Source organism: Equus caballus, chromosome 15 (assembly GCF_041296265.1).
Source record: "Equus caballus isolate H_3958 breed thoroughbred chromosome 15, TB-T2T, whole genome shotgun sequence".
NCBI lineage: Eukaryota > Metazoa > Chordata > Mammalia > Perissodactyla > Equidae > Equus > Equus caballus.
The window spans coordinates 25,792,748-25,820,443 of record NC_091698.1 but is presented as its reverse complement, the minus strand read 5'-3'; the positions used below and the strand labels follow the sequence as shown (position 1 = coordinate 25,820,443).

The following is a 27,696-nucleotide window of genomic DNA, read 5'->3' as shown; positions in this document are numbered from 1 at the left end:
AAAAAGAAAGTAAAAAGAGTGATCAATGTTACAACCTTGGGCTTCTTTTAAAATACGTTTTATTCTTTGTACCATATACTACAGAAATCATTGTAGCAGATATCTTAAAGGAGATCTGTATGAATGCATATAAAGTATGACATAATTAGCAATATAAGAAATATGTTTCTTTACTTTGCTCCTTTAGTTCCTGGATACAAAAGTTTATATAAATATAGCATAAAGGAATTTTCTGGAAGTGTTGGAAGCTAAGCAGCTAGACCAGTGCTTTTAGCCTCCAAATTGCCTCTTCATATAAGAATTTCATAGCATATCATAGATGTCGCCAGAACCCTTGTTCAGCAAACTGGCAATAGAACACCAATGAATTAATTTAAAGGGGGAAACAAAAGAAAAAGAAAGTAAAAAGACAATCAAAATATTTGCAAATTATATATTTGATAAGGGACTTGTATGTAGAATATATAAAGAAATCTTACAACTCAATAAATTAAAAAAATAACCCCATTAAAAAAGTGGGCAAAATATTTGAACAGACATTTCTCCAAAGAAATATGAATGGCTAATAAATAGATCAAAAGATGCCTGACATCATTACTAATTAGGGAAATGTGAATTAAAGCCACTACACATGCACAGGAATGGGTATAATAAAAAATCCCTAGATGTTTGGTAACTAAGAAATACAATTTTAAAATAACCCATGGGTCAAAGAGGAATCACAATGGAAATTAGAAAATATTTTTAACCAGTCATTAATGAAAATATGACATATTAAAACTTGTGAGATGTACCTAAATACCTTGCCTTAGTGGAAAATGTATTATCTGCTCAAAACACATATATTAGAAAAGAAGACTGAAAATATGATTTAAACTCCCATTCTCAAGAATTTAGGCAAAATAACAGCAAATTATTCTGAAAAAGAATAGGAAAAAAGAGAAGAAATTAGTGAAATAGAACAAAAAGCACAGTAGAAAGGATCAAAAAAGCCAGAAATTGGTTCATTGAAAAGACTAATAAAATCGACATTTTCCTGGTGAGACTCACTGAAAAAAAAAAAAGGCAAAAATAGTCAATATCAGGAATGAAAAGGGGGACATCACTACAGATCCTGCCACATTAAAGAGATAATTGCAGGATTTTATGAATAACATTATGTCTAAAATTTTAAGTTTAAATTAAATAGACAAATTCCTTTAAAAAAATAAAAATACTAAAACTGACTTAAGAAGGATTATATCTGAATAGTCTTATTATTACTAAAGAAAATAAATTTGCAATTTAAAACCTTCCCACAATGAAAACTACAGGTCCAGATGGCTTCACCAATGTAATGCTACTAAACATTTAAGGAAGTAATCGTTCTACTCTTATAATACTCTTCCAGAAAACAGATTGTTCCCAATTCATTTTTTGAGGCTGGCTTAATCTTAACGCCAAAACCTGATAAGGCCATTATGCGAATGAAAATTTACACAACTCAATCTCATTAAAGAGCAAAAATATCAAACAAAATACTAACAAATCAAATTTAGCAATATACACAAAAAGGTTAACATGTAAAAATCAAGTTGACTTTATTCCAGGAGTACAAAGTTAAACTAATATTTGAAAATCAATCAACATAAACTAACTACATCAACATAATAAAGAAGAAAATAATATGATCATCAAAATAGATGCAGAAAAACATTTGCTAAATTTCAACATTTATTCAGGATTAAATCTCTTAATTAGAAAGTGAAGTTAACTTTGTTAATCCAATAAATAGTATCTTTAGAAAAAAACACTAACCTATAGCAAGTATCATACTTTATGGTGAAATGTTGAAAACTGTCCCTCTGTAATGACAAAGAAGACAAGAATGTGCATTATCATCACCGCTATTCAGCTTCATATGGGCGGTCCTAGGCAGTGTACTACATCAAGAAAAAATTAAAAGTATAAGAATTGTGACAGAATAAAAATGTTATTTTGCACAGATGAATATGTAGAAAATCCAAAAGAATTTACCACTAAATTACTAGATTGAGTAATTGACTTTTAGCAAGGTTGCTGAATATAGTACAAGGTCAAAATACAAAATGCAAGTGAGTTTTATATGTCAGCAAGAATCAAAAAATAAAAAACTTAAAATGAAACATACCCACTTATAGAAGCATCGAAAAATTTCAACTACCTAGTAACAAGCATCTAAAACATTGTGGATCAATATCTTTACACAGAAAACTATGAAATATTACTGAGAAAGATCAAATAAATAGAAGAATGTGTTTACGTACTAGAAGACTCAATATTATAAAGATGTCAATTCGCCCTAAATGTATCCATAATTTGATATAGTACATTACAAATCATAACAGATTTTTACACGGAATTTCACTAAATGATTTTTAAATTATATGGGAATGCAAAAGCAAAAATAGCGAAGATACCTTTTTTTTAATGTACGGGTTTTTGTCTTTTGGGGTTTATTTTGCAGGGAAGGATTCGCCCTGAGCTAACAAATCTGTTGCCAATCTTTCCTTTTTCTGCTTCTTCTCTCCAGAGCCCCACTACATGGCTGTATATCCTACTTGTAAGTTCTTCTATGCAAGTTGCTGCCACAGTATGGCAACTGACAGCCAGGAGGTGTGGTTCTCTGACCAGGAAGCGAACCCAGGCCTCCAAAGCAGAGAGCGCAGATCTTTAACCACTAGGCCATCAGGCCTGGCTCCAAGATACTTTATGAAGACGAATTATAACATGAAAGGACCTGCTCTAGTGGAGAACAAGATTTCACTGTAAAGCTACAGTAATTAAAACAAACAGGTATTTGTCAGATAGAAAAATAGACCAACAGAATAGGAGAGAGAGCCCAAAAGCAAAGCCACACCTATTCGGACACTTGATAGGACTGGGTAGTCATGCATACCAGTGGGGAAAAGATAGTCTTTTCAACAAATGGTGCTGAGTTAATTGGAAATCTATATGGAATTTTAAAAAAGTCTCAACACCTACCTCAACAATACACAAAAATCAATTCCAGATGGACTGTAGTTCTAAAACCAACAAGAAAAACAAAAAAGTTTATAGAAGATAATATCAGACATCATTATGACCTTAAGTTAAGGAAAAATTTCTTAAATAGGACAGAAAAAAGGCATATTCATAAAGGAAATTATTGACAAATTGGACATTATTAAAATTAAGAACTTGTTTATTTAAACACACCATTAAATGAGTGTATATGAGTGAATTTTAAGCCTCAGTGGAAGGTTATTGGGCTTGCATCCAGAATATATAAAGAAGTATAAATTAGTAAACAGAAAACTAGGTAAACGACTTGAATGGGAACTTCACAAACACATATATACCAACTGGGAAATAAGCCTCTAAAGAGGTATTCAGCCACATTAAGTCATTAGGGAAACAGAAATCACAGCCACAGTGAGACACCATTTTATACCCACCGCTACGGCAAAAAATAAAAAGATTGACAACCCAGTACCAAGCTTGTGGAGCATTGTAAACTCCCTTAGACTGCTGGTGGGTGTGTAAATTAGTGCAATTACTTTGGAAAACAGTTTGATATTATTTACTAAGGTGAACGTATGCATACTCTTTAACCCAGTAATTCCACTTCTAGACGTATCACGTGCACCAAGAAAAATGCACATAAATGTTCATAGCAGTATCATCCTTAAGAGCCCAAATCTGGAAACACCCCAAACGTCCATTACCAGAAGAATGAATAAATGAATTGTGTCATGTTTGTGCAATGCAATAATACACAACAATGAAAATGAACAAATAAACTATAGCTATATTTAGCAACATGGGTAAATTTCAAAAGCAAAATATTGAGTAAAAGGAAATAAGAATACAAACACTATGATTCCATTTATAAAAGTCTCCAAGTAGGCAAACTAAATTACAAGCCTTAAAAATCAGGCCCCTGGTTATTTGGGGGAGACAGGAATACTGATTGAGAGGGAGTGCCAGGGTAACTGTGAAATACTTGATGTGCTTCATATCTTGACCGAGGGAGTGGATTTATGGCTATTCGTGCTAATTCACTGAGTTCACTAAACATTTGTATTGTGTACTTTTCTGTATGGTTATAATACTTCACAATTAAAAATGCATTCTATGAAGTATTTCTAAGATTGTATTATTATTTATTATATTTTTCTAATAATAAAATACAGAAAATCGGGATCAAATACTTCTTCCCTCTTCTTTGTAGGTGACTTTTTCTAGCCTTTCTCAATGTATCTGGCATCTCCGATGTCAGGTCTATGATTCAATGATACCATGGCAACAAGACATTGTTTGCCAGAAAAAGAAAAACTCCGAATTCCCATTGTAGAATCCAGAGATGTCTGCTTTATTTTATCCTAGAGAGCTCCAAAACAATGAGCAACAGTACACAAAGAGAATAGCACAGAGAAGCACCCAGAGGAACAACAGTCTCCCCTGTCTGGTTTTGACGATCTGTGGAAACTTCTCAAATAGACAATTCCTATTCATTCTTTCTCATCAAGAATTAACCTGTATAAATCTGCCATTCATTGCCGTCAAGGGAGACAATACTCTATTGCTTCACGTATGAATTACCCACTTGCTCCAGTGAAGGTGTTTATTTCAAAACCTCTGAAGGCTAACTTGCTGCCAGAGGGGGGTTTGGTGAGAACCTGAAATCATTTATCTTTTGATCTACTTGCTGAAAATCCTTGTCTCTGAACAATTCAAACTTGACGAATAACTGAGATTTGTAGATAAGCAGAGGGATTTGAAAGATGTTACAACGGGGGCTGCATTAGACAAATACAGACCAGTAAGAGCAATAGCCATAATTCAATCAAGGTAGAGAATTGGAAGAAAAAGTATTTTTTCTTTTTTCTAGAGCAACTGTAAAATCCTCATCACAAATACAGCTTAGAATTTTTTAAACATGGAAACTTTTTCAATAGTAAATTGAAAGTTCTGCATTTATAATATATAAATATACATTTACACGGGTCTATACATAAAGCCAGAACATTCAATTACCTGTTGTAAAGAGTTTTCACCTGTCTGTAAGAGTCTGTAAGTGTTACTAAGCGGTATTTTTTTTAAAGGCATTCAATGTGGCTTTCCTCTAACAGAGGTAATCAAGTTCTTGTATTAAGGCCTACAAAACCCAAGAGTAACTGTCTTTTTCCAAAAAGAAGTCCTGAAAATGGTCAAACGGACTTGTTTCATCATGGGTTAACTTGATCATTGACTTTTACAGCTCTAGGCTTCTAAGGAAGAGTTCTTGAGTTGTTTCCTGCCTGCGCCCATCTTCTTCAGATCTGCCTTTAACTTGCTTTTGCAAGGACCCGCGCTGTTTGCTTTCTTCTGAAGAAATGATTATACAAATCATTAAATAGACTTATTAAAGCTAGGTTTGTTTGTTAAAAATTTTTAGAAGGTAGACAGAAGTGGGCCATGTTTCAAAAATGTAAATGCAATTGAAGAGAATCCTTCAGGAGAGCAGAGACAATATTACCAATGAATAAGCATGTACTGTAGCAGTCACTGGGGAGATGTATGGGAAACATGTTAAGACTGGCTACACTGGAGTGCAATTTCAGGGAGTTCTTGGAGTTACAGAAAAGTACTGAGGCAAACCTTTCACCCTCATGAATGTAAAAAACAAGTTTCACTCATGTATCCATTCAACAAATATTTATTGAAAATCTATTATTGAAAGTCATTGGTGCTTGAGGCTGAATTGGTGAAAAATGTTGCAACAGTCCAGTGGAAAAAAAAATAGGAAGAACTATATAAAAGTAAATACCAACTTAAGCTTATACTTAACTACAGATAACACTTTCCTTTGCAATAATATTGAATTGTTATGTTGTACACCTGAAACTAATATAATGTTATGTCAATTACACTTAAAAGAAAACCAAACATTTTCCTTTGAAAATAAAGTGAGAAACAAGATGCCCATGAGCCATGTTCCTGGTTCTCTCCATTACTCTCATCAGAAGTAAGCCAAACCATAGACCTATTTGTCCAGAGGCCGTTACGCTCAAGTACAGACATGCAGAGACGGAGTTAATTACCTGCCCTTGAGCTAAGCTTACTTTCAATTGCCTTGACTTCGATAGAAACATCATTTAAAAAACTGGCTCTTTAATAGTAATCCCTGAGATTCCACAGCCTGTCAAGAAAACTGAGAGAAGAAGAAATTTCTATGACATTGAGAAGTCTAAAGTCTTCTATTTCAGAATATCGCAAAATGGTATCTCTATTATATCAGATGCTGGAGCCTAAGAGATGATGTAAATGCATTAATAACTACCATAATGTCTGTTTCCTACTAAGATAAAACTGGTTTAAATCCAGCTCAATAAAACACATATAAGTAGGTAGCAAGCAAAAGAGGGATTTTTTCCTTCAATCTTTAAAATAGGACACCATATTTGTCTTGCCTATATAGATACCAGCTCAGTGTTACCATCCATATAATTTACATTACCTCCGAAAGGAAAATAAACATAAAATGATAAGTCTTCACTTCTTGAGTGACAAAAGTAGGATATCTGTATATTTTATCTTTTCTTGTTTGGTGAAGCTTTATGAGATTTGGTCTTCACTTTAGTAAATGCGTAAGTATAAGATGCAAAATTTCCTGTAAGTACAGCAACAAGAAATTTAAAACACAAAAAGCTTCTGCATAGCAAATGGAACAATTAACAAAATGAAAAGGCAACTTCATGAACGGAAGAAAATATCTGCAATCATATATCTGGTAAGGGGTTAATATCCAAAATATATAAAGGACTCATACAACTAAATAGTGAAAAAGCAAATAATCCAATAAAACAAAGTGAGCAGAGGATTTGAATAGGCATTTTTCCAAAGAAGACATACAGATGGGCAGCAGGTACAGAGAGGAAAGATGCTCAAATTGAGAAAAGATGCTCAACATCACTAATCATTAGGGAAATGCAAATCAAACCACAATGAGGGGCCGGCCTGGTGGCATAGTGGTTATGTGTGTGCGCTCTGCTTTGGAGGCCTGGGGTTTGTGGGTTTGGATCCTGGGCACAGACCTACACACTGCTCATTAACCCATGCTGTGGCAGCATCCCACATACAAAATAGAGGAAGACTGGCACAGATGTTAGCTCAGCGACAATCTTCCTCAAGCAAAAAGAGGAAGATTAGCAATGGATGTTAGCTCAGGGCCAATCTTCCTCACACACACAAAAAACCCCACAATGAGATATCGCCTCATACCTATTACAATGGCTATTATACAAAAGACAAGAAATAACAAGTGTTGGCAAGGATGTGGAGAAGTGGGAACACTCGTGTACTGTTGGCGGGAATGTAAATTGGTTCAGCCACTATGGAAAACAGTATGGAGTTCCTCAAAAAATTAAAATAGAACCACCATATGATATAGCAATTCCACTTCTGGATATTTATCTGAAGACAATGAAAACACTAACTCTAGATATCTGCACTCCCATGTTCATTGCAGAATATTTACAACAGCCAAGATACAGGAACAACCTAAGTGTCCATTGATGGATGAATGGATAAAGAAATGAGGTATATATTTACAATGGAATATTATTCAGCCATAAAAAAGAATGAAATCTTGCAATCTGCAACAACATTGATGGATCCTGAAGGCATTATGCTAAGTGAAATAAGTCAGACAGAGAAATACAAATACCATATAATCTCACTTATATGTGGAATCTAAAAAAAATAAAACAAAACAAAAAAACACCAAGCTCATAGAAACAAAGAACAGATTGGTGGTTGCCAGAGGCAGGGAGTGGTGGGTAGGAGAAATGGGCAAAGGGAGTCAAAAGGTACAAACTTCTAGTTATGAAATAAATAAGTCATAGGGATGTAATGTATAGCATGGTGACTACAGTTAATAATACTATACTACATATTTGAAAGTTGCTAAGATGCTAAATCTTAAAAATTTCCATCATAAGAAAAAAAATTGTAGCTATGTATGGTGACGAATGTTAACTATTAACATCACTAATGTGATGATCATTTTACAATGTATACAAATATTGAATCACTATGTTGTATATCAGAAACTAATACAATGCAGTAGGTCAGTTATACTTTAATTAAAAAAAGGCATGTGGGCTTTTCCCCAATATTAAATCATGGAGTCAAAGAAAGGGAAGGGGCTCAGAAAGCACACCAGGAGCATGTTTCCCAGCTGAAAAGCTCGCCTTTCTCATAAGGAGAGCTTCCCCCTGCATCAGGGGCCTCTAGAACTGCTCTACTCAGCTTCATTGGCCCCTTGTTTGACTCCCCATGCCACATCTCTCTGCCCACCTCAATTGAAAGTAACAAAAATGAGTTCTCCAACCACAGTCCAAAGAAAGGAACTCCTACTATCCATGAATTTGGATTCTTTTCTTTTTGTAGCCATCAAGTGCATATACTTTTCTAAGGCCTGATCCTTTCCACTGCTCATCAACAGCCTATACTCACCATCATCTCATTCTTTCATTTTTACCTGTAGATGCAAAAAAATCATTTTTTTGAAAGAAGAAAAATCGACTTTGAAATACTTTGAAAGTTTATCCAACTTAAATCCTAAAAAGTGGTGACTTTTAAGATCCAGTAAAAAACAACTAGGGCAGAACTTCCAAAATGATGTGAGGAGGTTGACTCATATATAGAGAAAAAAGCAGACAATAGAACTGTTTTTGAGGGTCCCCAGATGTTGGAGTTAGCAAAGACTTCAAAGCAGCTATCATAAATATGTTAAAAAAAAATCATGCTTAAAGAGTTAAAAGGGGCCCAGCCCAGTAGCGCAGCAATTAAGTTCTCACATTCCACTTCGGCAGCCCAGGGTTTGCTGGTTCAGATCCTGGGTGCAGATGTACTCGCCACTTGTCAGGCTATGCTGTGGCAGGTGTCCCATATATAAAGTAGAGGAAGATGGGCACCGATGTTAGCTCAGGGCCAGTCTTCCTCAGCAAAAAAGAGGAGTAATGGCGGCAGATGTTAGCTCAGGGCTAGTCTTCCTCAAAAAAAAAAAAGAATTAAAAGAAGGTATGATGACAATGTCTCATCAAATAAAGAATATCAACAATAGATTCAAATTATAAAAAAAGAACAAACTGGAAATTTTAGTGTTGAAAAGTACAATAGCCATAATAAAAAATCACTAGAGAGGCTCAACAGTAGATTTGAGCTGGCAGAAGAAAGGATAAGCAAACATAAAGACAGGTCAATAAGGAGCATGCAGTTTGAAGAGTAGAGAGAAAAAAGAATGAAGAAAAATAAACAGAGCATCAGAGAAATGTGGAACACTATTAAACTCTGCAACAAACTGGGAGTACCAGAGAACAGGAGAGAAAGAAGAAACAGAAAATATATTTGAAGAAATAATGGTTGAAAAGTCACAAATTTGATGTAAAACATTAACTTACACATCCAACAAGCACAACAAACTGCAAGTAGGATAAATATAAAGATGTCAATACCCAGACACATCACACTCAAAATGCTGAAGCCAAAGACAAAAAGACAATTTTGAAAGCAGTAAGACAAAAACCACTCAGTACTACCCCAACAAAATTAACAGCTAACTTCTCATCAGAAGTAATGGAGGCCAGAAGGCAGTGGGATGACATATTCAAAGTGTTGGGAAAAACAACTTCTCAGCTAAGATTTCCCCATGGAGAAAAACTATCTCTCAAAAATGAAAGTGAAATAAAGACATTACAGTTAACTAAAAATTGAGAGAATCTGTTGGTGGCAAACTAGTTTTTTTTTTTTTTTTTTTTTTTAGGAAGATTAGCCCTGAGCTAACTACTGTCAATCCTCCTCTTTTTGCTGAGGAAGGCTAGCCCTGAGCTAACATCCCTGCCCAGCTTCCTCTACTTTATATGTGGGATGCCTACCACAGCATGGCTTTTGCCAAGTGGGTGCCATGTCTGCACTCGAGATCCAAACCAGTGAAGCCCGGGCCACCGAGAAGCGGAACGTGTGAACTTAACTGCTGTGCCACCAGGCCGCCCCCACAAACTAGCTTTATAAAAACCACAAAAGGAAATTCTTTAGACTGAAAGGAAGTGACATCAGTCAGTAATTCAAATCCACATGCAAAACAGTAAGAGTTCCAGTAAAAATAATGTTAATAATTATAAAAGACAATATAATTGCATATTCCCTATGCTTTCTTCTCTTAACTGATTAAAAGCAATTATATATGCATCAAAAAACAATCAATGAAGTGAAAAGCACCCAAGGAATGAGAGAAAATATTTGCAAATCCTATATCTGAAAAGCAGTTAATACCCAGAATATATAAAGAACTCCTACAACTCAATGATGAAAAACAAAAAACCTGATGAAAAAATGGGCAAAGGACTTAAACAGACATTTCCCCCAAGAAGCTATAAAATGCCCAATAAGTACATGAAAAGATGCTCAACATCGCTAACCATTAGGGAAATGCAAATCAAAACCAAAATGAATTACCACTTCATACCCATTAGGATGGCTACTATCAAAAAACAAACAAACAAATCCAAAATAACAAGTGTTGGTGTGGGGAAATGGGAACCCTCTGTATTATTGGTGGGAATATAAAATGCTTCTGCTGCTAAAGAAAACAGTATGGCAGTTCCTTGATAAATTAAAAGTAGAATATCATATAATCTGGCAATCTCACTTTGGTGTATGTACCCCAAAGAATTGAAAGCAGGGTCTCAAAGAGATATTTGTACACCTATGTTCATAGCAGCATTATTCCCAATAGCCAAAAGGTGGAAACAATGCAAATATCCACTGACGGATGAACAGATAAACAAAATTTGATATATCCATACAATGGAATATTATTCAGCCTTAAAAGGAAGGAAATTCTGACATGCTACAACATGGATGAACTTTGAGGACATTATGCTAAGTGAAATAAGCCAGGCACAAAAGGACAAATATTGTATGATTCCACTTATATGAGGTACTTACAGTAGTCAAATTCATAGTGACAAAAAATTGAATGGTGATCATCAGGGGCGAGGAGAAGTGGGGAACAGGGACTTATTGTTTAACAGGTACAGAATTTCAGTTTTGGAAAATGAAAAGAGTTCTGGAGATGGATGGTGGTGATGGTTATACAACAATATGAATGTATTTAATACCACTGAACTATACACTTAAAAATAAAGATGGTAAATTTTATGTTATGTGTATTTTATCACAATTAAAAATAAATGAATAAGTTTTAAAAAGCAATTATATAAAACAATATGTATATACTTGTACTATTGGGCCTATAACATACAGAAAATCTAATATATTTGACAATAACATCACAAAGGAGGTTTGTGGTAACAGAACTGTATTGAAATAGGAAAATAACACCAGTTGGTAATTTGAATTCACAGGAAGAAATGGAGAGAACAAAAATGGTAACTAAGAAGCTTAATATATTTTTTAACTCTATAAATATATTTGTGCTCTCTTCTTCTCTGAGCTTCTTTAAAACACATGAGATTATAAGAAAAACCTATAACAATGTACAGTTGGGTTTGTAACATAAAAAGAACTGAAATATATATCTTATACTTAACATAATATATATTATATAATAATAATAGCACAAAAAAGGGAGGGAATAGAACTAGATAGGAGTAACATTTTCATATATCACTGGAATTAAGTTAATAAAAATATGAAGTAGTTTCTAATAAGTTAAGATATATATTGTAATGTGTAGAACAATCACTAAGGAAATAACTAAAAAATATACTTAAGAGGTTACTACATGAAGTAAAATTTTACCCTAGAAAATATTCACTTAATCCAAAAGAAGACACTAAAGGAGTAACAGAGGGAAAAAAAGACATGAGATATACAGAAAACAAAATGCTAAACAGCAGAGGCAAATCTAACCATACTGATAATAACATCAAATATGAATGTTAATCAAACCAATCAAAAGGCAGTGATAGACCAGGTGGAAAAAAAGGATCCAACTATCTGCTGTCTACAAAATACACACTTTAGATTCAAAGATACAATGAATTGAAAGTAAAAGGAATGAAAATGTATATTATTGCAAACAGGAACAATAACACAGCTAGAATGACTATATAAAAATATCAGACAAAATAGACTTTAAAACAAAAAATGCTACTAGAGGTAAAGAAAGAATTTTTATAATTATAAATGAGTCAATATACTAGGAAGATAAAAGAGTTACAAGCATATGTAGCTAACAACAGAGTCCCAAAATACATGAAGCAAAAACTGACAGATTCTTAGAAATAGGCAATTCAACAATGATAGTTGGAGACTTCACTATGCCACTTTCAATAATGGATAGAACAACTGGCAGAAGATTCACAAAGAAATAGAATATTTGAACAACACTACAAATCCACAAAACAGACATCTAGAGAACACTCTACCCCAAAACAGTAGAATACACAGTCATCTCAAGTGCTGATATAAGATTATCCAGGATAGACCATATGTGAGTCCATAAAATGTCTCAATATATTTATAAAGTTTGAAATCATTAAAGTATGCTCTATAACCACAATGGAAAGAAATTAGAAATCAATAATAGAAATTTGTGAAATTCAAAAATATGTGGAAATCAAATAAGATATTCCTGAATAACCAATGGGTCAAAGAAGAAATCACAAGGGAAATTAGAAAATGTTTTGAGATGAATGAGAAAGAAAATACAACATACCAAAATTTACAAGATGCAGTTAAGACCTTGGTTAGAGGGAAATTTATAGCTGTAAACCCTTAAATTTAAAAAGAAGAAAGGGGCTGGTCCCACAGCCGAGTGGTTAAAGTTCTGTGCTCTGCTTCAGCAGCCCAGGTTCACAGGTTTGGATCCAGGTTCGGACCTTCTCCACTCATCAGCCATGCTGTGGAGGCATCCCACACACAAAGTAGAGGAATTCTGGCACAGATGTTAGCTCAGGGCTAATCTCCCTCAAGCAAAAAAAGAGGAAGATTGGCAATGGATGTTAGCTCAGGGTGAATCTTCCTCACCAAAAATAAATAAATACGTTAATTAATTAAAAAAACAAGAAGAAAGATCTCAGATCAATAACCTTACATTTCACTTTAAGAAACCTTAAAGGAGAAAGAAAAAACAAACGAGTAAGCAAAGGAAAGAAGTAATAAAGATTACAGAGCTAATGAATGAAAGAGAGAATATAACAATTGAGAAAATCAACAAAACCAAAGGTTGGCTCTTGCAAAATTGTCATAACTTTAGCCAGACTTACAAAAGAAAGAGAGAGAGAGACTCATACTTCTAAAATCAAGAACATAAGAAAGGGCATTGCTAACACCCTTATAAAAAATAAAAGGATTATAGGGGAATACTATAAACATCTGTAGGCCAACAAACTAGATAACTTAGATGAAATGGACAAATTCCTAGAAGGACACAAACCTCCAAACCTGACTCAAGAAGAAACAGAAAATCTGATAAGACTTACAACAAGTGAAAACATTGAATGAACTTAAAAACTGAATTTAAAAGATTGAATTTAAGAACTTCCCACAAAGAAAACCCAGTCCAAGACGGTCTCACTGGTGAATTCTACCAAACATTTAAAGGATTAACACCATACTTAACAAACGCATGTAGAAAACAAATGAGAAAGAAACACTAACTAACTAATTGGAGGAGATTAGCATTACCTTGATACCAAAACTAGACAAAGACATCACAATAAAATAAAACTATAGACTAGTGATTTTTATGAAGATAGATGCAAAAATCTTCAATAAAAAAGTGGCAAACCAAATCCAGCAACCTATAAAAAAGATTATTAAAAGGATTATACATCATGACCAAATGGACATGTATTTATTCCAGAAATGCAAGGTTGGTCTAACATCCAAAAATAAACTGTTGTAATATACCATATTAACAGAGAAAACGTAAACGCCCCATAAGCAACTTAATAGATGCAGAAAAATCATTTGACACAATCCAGCACTCTTCCATGAAAAGAAAAGTCAGCAAGACAGGAATAAAAGGGAACCTCCTCAATCCGATAAAGGGCATTTATGACAAACCCCACAGCTAACCTTATTATTTAATGGTGAAAGATGGCATGCATTCCCCCTTAGATGAGGAACAAGACAAGGATATCCGCTCTCACCATTTCTATTCAACATTTTACTGGAGATTCTAACCAGAGAAATAGGCAAGAAAAAGAAATAAAAGTCATCCATATTGGAAAGGAAGAAGTAAAACTATCTCTATTTGCAGATGACATAATATTGTGCCCAGAAAATCCTAGGGTCCACTAAAAACCTATTAGAACAAAAGCTTGGCAAGATTGCAGGATTTAACACTACTATAAAAATATCAATTATATTTTATATAATAGTAATGAATAATCTGAAAATAAGGTTAAGAAATAATTGTGCAATAGCATCAAAAAGAATAAAACACTCTGGAATAAATTTATCAAAAGAGGTGCACTAAAAACTACAAAACATTGTCAAAAGAAATTAAAGAAGACCTAAATAAATGGAAAGGTATCCCATCCCACATATTCATGGGTCAGAAGAGTTAATATTGTTAGGGTGGTAATACTCCCCAAATTGATGTAAAGTTTCAGTGCCCTTCCTACCAAAATGAGCAGCCCTGTTTTGTAGATGCTGAGAAGCCGATACTAACATTCATATAGAAATGCAAGCAACTCAGAGTAGCTAAAACAATCTTGAAAAAGAAGAATAAAGTTGGAGGATTCACACTTCCTAGTTTCAAAATTTACTACAAAGTTACAGTAATCAAGACAGGGTGGAACTGGCATAAAGAGAGATATGTAGGCCAACAGAACAGAATTAAGAGTCCAAAAACAAACCCTGACGTTTATGATCTACTTTCAACAAGGATGCCACAGCAATTTGATGGGAAAGAATGGTCTTTACAACAAATGATGCTCAGACAACTGGATATCCATGTGCAAAAGAATGAATCTGAACCCCTTCTTTATACTGTACATAAAAATAACTCAAACTGGATCATAGACTTAAACTTAAGAGCTAAAGCTATAAAACTTAGCAGAAAACATAGGAATCAATATTCGTGACCTTGGGTTAGGCAACGCTTTCTTAGATGCAACACCAAAAGTACAAGTAACAAAAGGAAACAATATATAAATTGGAACTTATTAATTAAAAACTATGTACTATAAATGATATCATCAAGAAAATGAAAAGACAACCTACAAAATGGGAGAAAAACTTGCAAATCATCTATCTGATAAAGGCATAGTATCCAGAATATATAAAGAAAATTTACAATTCAACAATAAAAAGATAACCCAATTAATAAGTGAGCAGTGGATCTGAATAGGCCTTTCTCTAAAGAACCTATACAAATGGCAAATAAAGCACATGAAAAGATAGTCAAAACCAGTAGCCACTAGGGAAATGCAAATCAAAACAATACCACTGGGGCTGGCCCCGTGGCCAAGTGGTTAAGTTTGCGCGCTCCGCTGCAGGCAGCCCAGTGTTTCGTTGGTTCGAATCCTGGGCACAGACCTGGCACTGCTCATCAAACCACGCTGAGGCAGCGTCCCACATGCCACAACTAGAAGGACCCACAAGGAAGAATACACAACTATGTACTGGGGGGCTTTGGGGAGAAAAAGGAAAGAAATTTTTAAAAAATCTTTAAAAAAAATATAATACCACTTCACACCCACTATGATGGCTATAAAAAAAGACAGATAATAACAAATGTTGCAGAGGATGTGGAGAAATAGGGACTGCCATACATTGCTGATGGGGATGTAAAATAGCACAGTAGCTTGGAAAACAGATTGGCAGTTCCTAAAAAATATTACTATATGACCCAGGAAATTCACTCCTAGGTACATACCTACAAGGACAGAAGACATATGTCCACACAAAGACTCGTACATGAATGTCTACTGTATTATTCATAATAGCCAAAAGGTGGAAGTAATCCAAAGGTTCATCAACTCATGAATGGATAAATAAGATGCAGTCTATCCATACAATGGAATATAATGTGGCAGTAATGATGAATGAAGTACCAATACCTACTATAACATATAAAGCTCTTGAAAATACTATGTTATGTGAAAGAAGCCAGCCACAAAAGACCACATATTGCATGGTTCCTTTTATGTGAAATGTCCAGAATAGGCAAATCATAGAAACAGAAAGATGATCAGTGGTTGCCTAGAGCAGGGGGTTGAGTGTGTGGAGAGGAATGGAGGTGAGTGATTGCTAATGGTTATGGTGTTTCTTTTTGGGTAACAAAAATGTTCTAAAATTGTATTGTGGTGACGATTACACAACTCTGTGAATACACAACTCTGTGAATATAGATACTTTAAACAGGTGAATTATATGGTATGTGAATTATATCTCAATAAAACCATTAAAAGGAAGGGAGGGAGGGAGGGAGAAAAGAATTGGAGTTTTGACACAAAGGAAATGTTTTGAAGGACAGGAACAAAGTCTGTATATTCTCAGTATCAGAAAAACAACACAGAAAAACAGACCCTGATGAGTACAAATAAGAGCAAGAACATAAGTAAGGATATGTTAAATAGAGTGCTGTAAAGGTATAAAAGGTATAAACATGTTCCACTTAATTTCTCTAGAACATTAGAACAATGTAGGTTGTTTTGGAAAAGTACTTTTGGCATACTGATAAGTGTGGTTATCTGGTTCAAAATTTAGAGATTTGATACTGCACCTGTGAATCATCCTCCCATTTATTAAGCACCTACTCACATTTTCAGCGTGGTGAGAAATGGAAAACCTAAAAAGTGGGTGCCCATATTACAGCTGATCAAACAAAGCAAAAATACATGAAGTGGGGACCCAGTTAAATACACTTTCACCTATTCAACATATATTTAAAGACTACCTGTCAGGTACAAAGCCCTATTTTTGAGTAGGGGAAGGCTGAAGAGAAAGATAAAAATGGGTAAAACTATGTTCCCTTATCTCAAAATATTCAAAGTCTATTAGAAAATGAAAACATACACCAATAGGTGTAATACAAGGCATTATGTGATAAATGCCTAAAAAGGTAAACATTTTAAAGGGAGGTTAGAGAAGGGTAAAATAACTTAGGGCTGATGGGATTAGAGAAGACTTCAAAAGCTTTCTAGCTACTGACCTCTCTCTCTTTCTCTTAAAACAAAACAAAAACTTAATACTTATGCATTTTTACTTTTAATTTTAATCAAAATTACAAAAGATTCAAATAGTTCTCTAAGGTTATTAAGATAACAACCAGTCTCTAGCCAGCCTCATTCCACCCCTGCATTTCCCCCTCACAGAGGCAAACATTTTTACTTCTTTTAGCTGATAGTTTTGGCATCCCCTTCTCTAAATAACATATCACTATTTCTTGATTTTTTAGTTTTAGGCATTATTTATTGACTTCCCAAAACAAAAGAAGAGAATTTAGCTGTATTTTCTTCCCAAGTCTTTATCAAACATTGCTTCTTTCTCATTTCTTCATCCTCTCATTCATTAATTTTGGAATTTTGCTTAGATTTATATTCAATGTTTAGTACTATTTACAATTGAGCCATCTGGTAAACCATGGTTAATCTTTCCCTTCCTGAACTGCTTTTTATTTTCCATATCTTGTTTTTCACTTGTTTCATCTCTTATCCTATACCTGCTGAGGACTACCAAATCTTTCTCCAGCCAAGTTTTCTCTCTTGAGTCTCAAACCTATAGATTTCATTAATCTACATGGTACTATTTTCAGTTAGGTACTGTTATAAATATACCTTTTACAGATGAGGAAAATAAAGTTTAGAAAGTTTAAGTGCTAACTTGCCCAAGTACACTATTAAGTGTAGAGACATGATGTAAAGTCAAGCAGTGGGACCCTAGAACCTACGATCTTAACTACCGATACTCCAAACTCTTTCAATAAATATATATCAACTGGAAGCCACCATGAGTCTGGCATGGTCTGTACCATGAAAAATAAATCAGACTATTCCCCCTGCCTTCATGAAGCTCACAGTCTAGCAGGTATGACACACAAACAAGACCATACGATAAAATGCAATGGAGCACAAAGGATAAGTGAAATTAATAATTAATAGATGACTACATAGAAACTAGACAGGAAATAAGACTTTCATTTTTTAAACAAATATTTATTGAGCATATACTATGTTCCAGGCACAGTGCTAGGTGCTGAGGACCAAACGTTAAGCTAAACAAGAATTTTCCAGGCTGGGAAGGGGAATGAGAGAGAAAAAAATGAGTGATCCAGGCAGAGGAAAGAGTATATGCAAAGGCCAAAAGATAAGAGAATAAATTTTTCAAGGTACCGAAAGCAATTCAGAATAATTGTAAGGTAGGAGGGGTGAGGAATGAAGCTGAAGAGATTTAAAAGAAGAACCAAATCAGAGAGGTCTGTGAAGATGATGTTAGAGCTTGGACTTTAGTCTAATGGTAAATTTGGTGCTCACAGGGTACATGTGTGGACAGGGATGTGATCATATTTGTGTTTTAAAACTACTTCTTTGATTACAGTGTGGAGAATGGATTAGATGGAAGTATGGCTGAAAGCAGAGAGAGCAAATAGGAAGCTGTTGCCTTATTCTAGATTAAGAGGTTAACTATGGTCTGGATTAAACTGAGAACAGAGAAAAGAGAATTCACTTCAAAGATATTCAGGAGATAGAATTGTCAGGAATTGGGGATAATTCATCCCTTTTTGTTCCATAAGTATTTCCGGAATACCTAGAATGTGTCAAGCAGTGTGTTTCTTGATACAGTGGTGAAGACAGATATGATCCTTTGCCCTGATGGATCTTACAGTAGAGAAGGGAAGCCAATATTAGACAAATAATTAATTACAACTGTGATAAGTCCTTCAAAGGAGAAATATAGGGTGATTTTACAGGGGACTCTGACCTTGAGGAGTCGAAGAAACCTTGAGGAAGTGACTTTATTGTGGTAAAATACAAATAACATAAAATTTACCATTTTGACCATTTAAAGTTGTACAATTCAGTGGCATTAAGCACATCTACAATGTTGTACAACCATTACCGTTATCTAGTTCCAGAACTTATTCATCACCCTAAATGAAAATTCTATACCCACTAAGCAGTCCTCCCCATTCCCCCCTGGCAACCACCAATCCACTTTCTGTCTCTATGGATTTGCCTATCTGGATATTTCATATTAATGGAATCATAAAACATGTGGGGTTTGTGTCTGGATACTTTCACTTAGCACAATGTTTTCAAGGGCTATCCATGTTGTATCACATATCAGTACTTCATTCATATTCATGACTGAGTAATATTCCATTGTAGGGATATACCACATTTTGTTCATTCATCAGTTGTTGGATATTTGGGTTGTTCCCAGCTTTTGCCTATTGTGAGTTAGAGCTGCTATGGGCATTCACGTACAAGTTTTTGTTTGAATACATTTTCAATTATTTTTGGTATATACCTAGGAGTTGAATTGCTGGGTCATATGATGATTCCATGTTCAACTTACTGAGGAACTGCCAAAATGTTTTCCACAATGGCCGCACTATTTTATATTTCCATCAGCAATGTATGAACATTCCAATTTCTCCACATCCTCATCGATATTTTTATTTTCCATATTTTCTATTATAGTCATCCTAGTGCATGTTAAGTAGTATGTTATTGTAGTCTTGATTTCCATTTCCCTAATGACTAATGACATTGAGTATCTTTTCATGTGTTTATTGGCCATTGTATATCGTCTTTGGAGAAAGGCCCATTCAAGTCCTTTGCCCAGTTTTTACTTGAGTTGTTTTTTGTTGTTGGGTTATAAAAATTCTTTATATATTCTGGATACTAAACCTCTACCAGATATATGATTTGCAAATATTTCCCCCCATTATTTGGGTTGTCTTTCACTTTCTTGATAGTGTCCTTTGATGCACAAAGTTTTTAATTCTGATGAAGTCCATTTTATCTTTTTGTTGTTGCTTGTCACTTAAGTCATATTTAAGAAACCAATGTAAAATTCAAGGTCATGAAGATTTGCCTTTGTGTTTTCTTCAAAGAGTTTTATAGTTTTAGCACTTAAATTTAGGTATATGATTCATTTTCAGTTGATTTTTGTATGTGGTGTGTGGTAAGGGTCCAACTTCATTCTTTTGCATGTGGCTATCCAGCTATTGCAGTACCACTTGCTGAAGAGACTGTTCTTTCTCCACTGAAGGGACTGGGCATTCTTGTCGAAAATCAATTGACCATAGAAGTATGGGTTTATTTCTGGACTTTCAATTCTATTCCATAGATCCATATGTCTATCCTTATGCCTGTACTACAATTTTGATTACTGCAGCTTTGTAGTAAGTTTTGAAATTGAGAAATGTGGATCTTCTAATTTTGTTCTTCTGTTTCAAGATTGTCTGACTATTCTGGGTCCCTTGCAATTCCACGTAAATTTTAGGATTGGCTTTTCCATTTCTGCAGAAAGCATAAACTCCAATGGGATTTTGATAAGGACTGTATTTAATGTGAAGATGGTTTGGGGGAATATTGCCATCTTAACAATATTAAGCCTTCCATTCCATGAACTTGGGATGTCTTTCCATTTATTTAAGTCTCCCTTAATTTCTTTCAGTAATATTGTGTAGTAGGAAGTGACACTTAGGTTGATGGAATGTGTGGAATTGAGAAGGGAAGAGAGTGACTTGGGATGGCATCTGGGCTCAGGGTTTAGGCATCTGACATAATGACTGGTGACATGTTTTGGTGGGAAACAAGGGCAGAGAATGCAAAGAGGAGACATGGTTGAATTTAGTTTAGATGTACTGAGACACAGTGCCTCTGAGATATTTAACGCAGAGGGTTAACAATCCTCTTTCAAAACACCCTTACTTCAGCAGGAATGGATTTGTACTGAACATGACATTTCAAAGCTGAGAGCTCTTTTTCAGGGTATTTCTTTGTCATCAAATAAAGAATATGTTAGGTATAATTTTTGCACTGTGTATTTTATTGCATTAGGCAGTCTCTACCATTTCATTAGGCTATTATATATTTACGTCAAGTGATTAGAATCTCATTTAAAACAATAAATGCTCTTAAAATATTACTATAAGAAAAAATTTCTTCTTTCAGTTTTAACATAGAATACAGTTGAGGTTTCCCTACCTGTGGATAATGTAGGCCCCTTTATACTTACCATATAATTTTCCTTTTAAATATCCTGAATTTAGTGGCACAAGTCAAGTACAGTATATTTTTAATCAAGGATGGAAATATTTTCTTACATACTTAATTCCTATTTCTCTTATGCTCCTCTCCCCACATACTGTCCTCCACATAAAACACATGTTATGTGCATATGAGAGGTGACACATAGCTCCCTGCCAGCTCTTCTAGGAGGTGGGTAGACTAAAATTAAAGTTGTGATGACCTAGTGCTTGGGTCATTGCAACACCTAGCAAAGATTAATTTTGCATATTTTCAGTATATTATTTAATATCAGCAAGAACTTCCTTTGTATATTATTTTCTAAAATGTTTGTAAAATTTCATCTTATTTTAAATTACTGCATTTTTTAAACCAATCTGTAATGACTCTCTTAAACTAAAGAAACCTTAAAGTTTTTAAAAGTCAAACTAAAGTGAATATATAGCATGAATTTATAGTAAAATATCAGCAAACCAATGATTAAACAAGATGTAAATCAGGGAACTATCCTGCTTTACTGTAGTTATAATGGATAATGACTATATAAAATGAGAAACTGTCTATGTCATCTGAATACTATTAGTGACAGGACTTTTTTTCTTATTAAAATGGCAAGAATACAAATAGCTGCTATCAGTAAAATACAGCAGTGTTCAGGCTCTAATATCAACATTAAATCATAAGCAATGGACAGAAAAGGTAAGAGATTTAGGAGGTTTTAGAGGAAATAAGGAAACATCACCGAACTTGTTACTCTACATTATAGACAGCTGTCACAGGCAAAAAAATAAATAAATAAAGTGGCAATTAAGTTGATTGCAGTACTTTAATGTTTTAAAGAAAACTTATTAAAAATACAGATTTTTAAAAATCATACATTCTTGACAGATATAGCATCACCTACCTTTCTAAAAATAGTAGGGGTAAACACAATTGTAGAAAATGTATGTTAATTAGTGATACAATACTATGGATTTAAAAACCTTGACACACTCCTACTATCTGCTGCTTTGAAGTCAGATTATTGCCTGGAATTTATGTCAGGTTGGTTCCAAAATGGAATATTGGTTCCCAGGCCAGTGTCAGTAAACTGTGCCTATTTTGGCACAACTTCTCTAGCCATGAAAGCACAAATCAAAAAGAAAAAAATTAACCAACCAATTATTTGAGATACCAAGAAAGGAAAGGAAATCAGTTTTGTAAAAACACTTTTCCCTCTTTTTATAAGCTTCTTTATTTACTCCGGATAGTTAACATAACAGTGTTCAATAGTGAAGTAAGCAGATTTTACACTCACTATTACTGTATGGATGGAAAAAGCCATATGCATTTTTGTTTCTATAAGTCATCTCAGATCGCAGCGATATGGCACATAAGAACAGAGATTCAGAGGCACAAAGTTAATAAATACATTTAACATTGTCAAGCATTCAAAAGATAAATGCAATCATATAGCAAAAAAAAAAATCAGTTTGTGACTTTGACCTTTCCCAAGGATGTGAAGAATCTTTTTCACGTCAGAAATCTCTATAGCAAAGATTCCTATGAGAGAGAAAAAAAATTATGCAGATTAACATTTTTAACTCAACGATTTCACCATGTTCAAAAAATGTATCCTAATGTCACTTTGGCAATACTCGACATTTTTTCCTCAGCTTCTGTGAAGGAAACAGATACAATGTATCTTTTTCACTCAGTTTTCACAAACTGTGGTACATACATATCGTGGAATAATACTCAACAATAAAAGGGAATGAACTGTAAAATAAATAAAATATTAGAGAACATTAAAAAAATAATACATTATGACCAAGTAGTGTTCATACTGGAAATTCAAAGATGGTTCAATATTTGAAAATCTATTTATGTAATTCACATATTAATAGTTCTAAAGAGAAACTGTATCTCCATAGATACTGAAAAAGCCCTTGACAAAATTAAATACCCATTCCTAATAAAAAAAATCTTAAGTAAATAGGAATGGGTGGATATTTCCTTAATATCATAAAACATATACATCTCAATCCTAAAGATGGCATCTTACTTAACGGGCAAACCCTAGAAGCATTCCCACTAAAGGTCAGAATCAAATCAAAGATGCCCACTTTCTCCACTATTTTATCCAATAAATTTATTTATTTACTCCAATAATTTATCATTATTCTGAAGATATTAGCTAATGCAATTAACTAGAGAACACAATTCAAGAGATAAAAATAGTAAAAGGAGGAATAAAATAATCTCATTTTGCAGATGACATGATAGTATACCTGGAAACCCCTAAAGAATCAATGACAAAACCTAATGAAATAATAAAAGAATTTAGCAAGGTAACACGATAGAAATGAACACACAAAAGTAGCGTTTTTTTGAAGATATAATGAATGGGGGAAAATCCCATTTATAATGGCAAGAAAAAGATAAAATATTTAAGAATAAATTTAAGAAGGAATGCTCAAAACCTATATAAAGAAAACTATAAGCCATTCCTGAAAGAAATTGGAAAGACATTTCTTCTGATTTAGGATGTCTCAACATTATCAAGATGTCAATTCTCCCCAAGTTAATTTATAAATTTAATGTGACCCTAGTAAAAATTCCACCGGGCTTTTTTTAATGGAGCTAGACAAGTTGACCCTAAAGTTCAAGTGGAAAAACAAACTCACAAGAAAATATATGTAAATACTTAAAAAGAAGAGTTCTTCCAGCTTCCAGACATGCTGGAGCTGGCTCCAAACTGATTGTAACTATTCAGGAATTTTGTGAGCTGGTGGTTAAACCACTGGTAGCTTGAAACTGGCCACGAAACTGGCCCCAGAGGGAATATTTACATTGTAGAAATTGGCAAGTGCTACAAACCAGGGCTTCTCCGTTCCCTTCTTTGGAAAACCAGTTTACCAGCAGATCATTGGACTAGCCCTGCAAAATTAAAAATATTACAAAGCCTCTATAATTTAAATAGTGTGAGACTGACACATAAATACGCTAAATGGGATAAAGGAGAAAGTCCAGAAAAAGACTTGGATCACTGGGACAAAGTCTCTCTAATAAATGATCTTGGGACAACTAGATGGTGATTTAGAAAAAGATAAAACTAGATCCATTCTTCAGACCATACACAAAATCAACTCCAAATGGATCAGAAATCTAAATGTAAAAAGTCAAAATATAAGTACTAAAAGAAAATATCAGTGAATTCCTCTATTTTCTGGACATATGGAAAGATTTATCTAACCATAAACAGAAATCCAGATGCATTAAAGAAAAATATTTAAAAACTTGACTACATAAAGATAAAAACTTTTACATGGAAAAAATAGTATAAGTAAAATCAAAAGAAAAATGACAAAACGGAAGGAAATATTTGCAACATATATCACTGATGAGAGGATAATCTCCCAAAATTATAAAAAACTGTTTTAACAAACAGATGAAAACCCATTAGAAAAATGGGCAAAAAAATGAATAGATAATTCAGAAAAACAGATACAAAAATAGCCCTTAAACATATGAAAAGATAGTCAACTTCACTCATAATAAGAGAAATGCAAATTAAAACTACACTGAAATATTGTTTCTCACCCGCTATATTGGCAAAGATTCAAGAGCTTGACAGTACGTACACTCTGCTAGTGAGGCTGTAGGGAAACAGGCACTCTCACACAGCTAATGGGAATGCAAAATGAGACAACCCTGTGGAGGAGAATTTGGCCCTATCTAACAAAATACACATGCATTTACCCCTTGAGTCAGAAATGCTACTTCTAGGAATTTATCCTGAAGATACACCTACAACAATATGAAAATACATTTGGACAAGATTATTGATTACAGCCTTATTTATAATTGCAAATTGTTGCGAACTATCTAAATGTCCAAGTATAGAAGGTTGGTTGAATAATTACGGTACAATCACACAATGGAATGCTATGCAGCTGTAAAAAGGAATGAGGAGAATCTCTACGAATCAATATGGACTGACTTCCAGAAGATATTAAGTGAGAAAAGCAAAGTGCAAAAAAGTATATACAGGATGCTACCTTTTGCATAAGAAAGGAAAAAGAAGAAAAAAAATATATCTAGATACCATTGCCATAAAACCATAAAGGAAGGGGATGGGGGTATGGGGACATGGGATGGAAGGCATACAGGAGAGAATGACACTTCTCTGAGTATTACTTTTTTGCAGAGTTTTGACTTTTGAAAGCATATGAATTTACATATCCAAAAATTAAATTAAATCAAGGAAAAAGCTATGAAGGGAAAAAAAATGAAAGCATATTGAAACAAACGAATTTAATGTTATTTCAAATGTATACCATAACTACAGTGAAAGGAAAAAAAACGAATTAATCCAAGTAATTTATGAACACAGTATTTGACTATACGTCCTCAAGACTTGGGCAAGGTAGTGTATGGAGATAGGAAGGAAGAATTGCAAACAGATTTTGAACTTTTTAAAATTGGTCTGTTTATTGTAGTGACAGATGTGAAGAAATTTTGAAACTATTTTAGATGCATTCTAGGATTGAGCAAAGGAGTAACGATGCTGATGCTGTTGTGTAAATGTGTTGATGTTGAGCCAGGGCTTTCATGGTAGAAGAGATACAAATACAGAATAAAAGAAGGCAAGGAAGAAACCTGTGAGGATGGTTTGTAACTGGAGGTATTGGTTATTTTTTAAAAAAGTGTGTGTGTGTGTTTGTATCTAGCAAGAGAGAGGATGTGCAAGAGTGTGAGTGCACAAGACAGCACATGTGTTGTCTTGTAAACATATAAAAAGAAAATGGGGTAAAATTTTAACAATAATGAGTATGGGTAAAAGGTATACAGATGTTCTTTGTATTATTTTATTTTTATTTTTGCAAATAAAAATGTTTTTACAAAACTTGTGACATAGATATTTTCATTTGTGAAAATACATAAAATATTTTCTTCTGAAAAATTAACTTGATATTTTCCTAGAGTATGTGTATTTTATGGTGCTATAACAATTAACGAATATTTTGTTAATGAAAGTACATGAAAAAAATTTATGTTGTAGAAATAAAATCAGATTTTTAAAATATAATTTATGCAAACAGATAAAACAGAGATCTTTCACTTTAGCACATTTATATAAAACTAATTATCAAAATACTTTATTTTTATGTCAACATATCTAACCACGTAATCATGTTTAAATAGCACTGTGAAGTTACCGAGCTTCCTTACACCCTCAAATATTCACTGTATATATTGCTATATGATCCCCAAGGAATGGCTCTTTAAAACACTTACTCTTCTAATGATCGATCGAGGCCCCGGTCAGGAGATCGACGGTGAGCACGTTCTGGTGAATGACATTTTGTATTTGGCTTCATCGTAGAGCTCAAATGATAAGCATTACTTGAGTAATTCTGGCGGCGCAGTTCTTGCACAGCCCTCTCCCTAATGCAAAATAGTGAGACTTTTGAACTTTATGTCCAGTGACATTATGTAGTTCAATTCATAATTTAAAATCTAATCATCATGAAATGACCCAAATCTGTTGTTATCTAAGAAACAATGCTTTCCAGGCAGAATACTACATAGAGACAAACTTACCTTTCAAAGCGCTCTGTCCCTAGTTGTCTTTTGGTAATGTCTAAATCAGTTTCCAATTGCGTTACGACATTCCTGAACTGGGCCACGTCTCTACTCTGGATGGCCCTGTGTAAAAGAACACAAGAGTGACAGTTGATTAAACTTAAAACATGGCTAGGACCCCCAGAATACATCAAACCATGCTGGCAATGACTTCTCAGCTGGACCTAAGCCAAACTGTGATTTTTATGGATAGATGTATTAGTACATCGAAAATATGCCAATTTTGGATGTAGTAAATGTGCAAAGTAGCCTACTTGAAAAGGCTAAGCTGTCCTCGTCCCTTTCAATTAGTTAAACTTTCTCTATCTTAGTTTCCCTATGTTTAGATGGGGTTATATCATCTATTTACTGCAAATCTTTTCTTTTTTTTCCTTTTGGTGAGGAAGATTGGCCCTGAGCTAACATCTGTTGTCAATCTTCCTCTTTTTGCTTGAGGAAGATTGTCACTGAGTTAACATCTGTGCCAATCTTCCTCTATTTTGTATGTGGGATGCTGCCACAGCATGGCCTGATTAGCAGTGTGTAAGTCCCTGCCTGGGATCCAAACTGCAAACCCTGGGCCACCAAAGTGGAGCCTGTGAACCCAACCACTACACCACCAGGCTGGCCCCTGCAAATCATTTTTATGAAAGTATTTTGAGGTATTATATGCAAAGTAGTACGATGAGCAAATAATCAACACACTGGAAATCACTAGTACTAGAATTAATACGGTCTGTTTGATACATATATATAAAATCAACCAAATGCTTTATATATACTAATAATGAAATTTGATATACACACTGTTGAAAACATAAAATCTCTTCAATCTAACAGGATCTTCCTTAGGGCTATGGCCTCA

At 34.1% G+C, this 27,696-nt stretch overlaps 1 protein-coding gene and 1 long non-coding RNA gene across 32 annotated transcripts in view; both read right to left on the bottom strand.

Annotated features, from left to right (window-relative positions):
- Positions 1 to 1,555: 1,555 nt before the first annotated feature.
- LOC138917642 (uncharacterized) lies at positions 1,556 to 3,133 on the bottom strand. The gene is made up of 2 exons (XR_011425907.1): positions 3,004 to 3,133; positions 1,556 to 1,844 (listed from the first exon to the last, which is right to left on the bottom strand). It is a non-coding gene; the product is annotated as an uncharacterized lncRNA (long non-coding RNA).
- Positions 3,134 to 22,031: 18,898 nt separating this feature from the next.
- TSGA10 (testis specific 10) overlaps positions 22,032 to 27,696 on the bottom strand; it is a 121,916-nt gene continuing 116,251 nt past the window's right edge. For 30 of the 31 annotated variants that reach the window (XR_011425904.1, XM_070235028.1, XM_023618577.2 and 27 more), the window contains 3 exons: positions 26,811 to 26,915; positions 26,505 to 26,654; positions 22,032 to 22,766 (listed from right to left, as the gene is read on the bottom strand). Coding sequence is in view for 30 of the 31 variants with exons in the window: in XM_070235028.1 (XP_070091129.1) it covers positions 22,742 to 22,766; positions 26,505 to 26,654; positions 26,811 to 26,915 (280 nt within the window). In the remaining variant the exon portion in view is untranslated. Of the gene's footprint in view, positions 22,767 to 26,500; positions 26,655 to 26,810; positions 26,916 to 27,696 lie in introns of those variants that run through there. The other variant, XM_023618573.2, reaches the window with a different exon arrangement.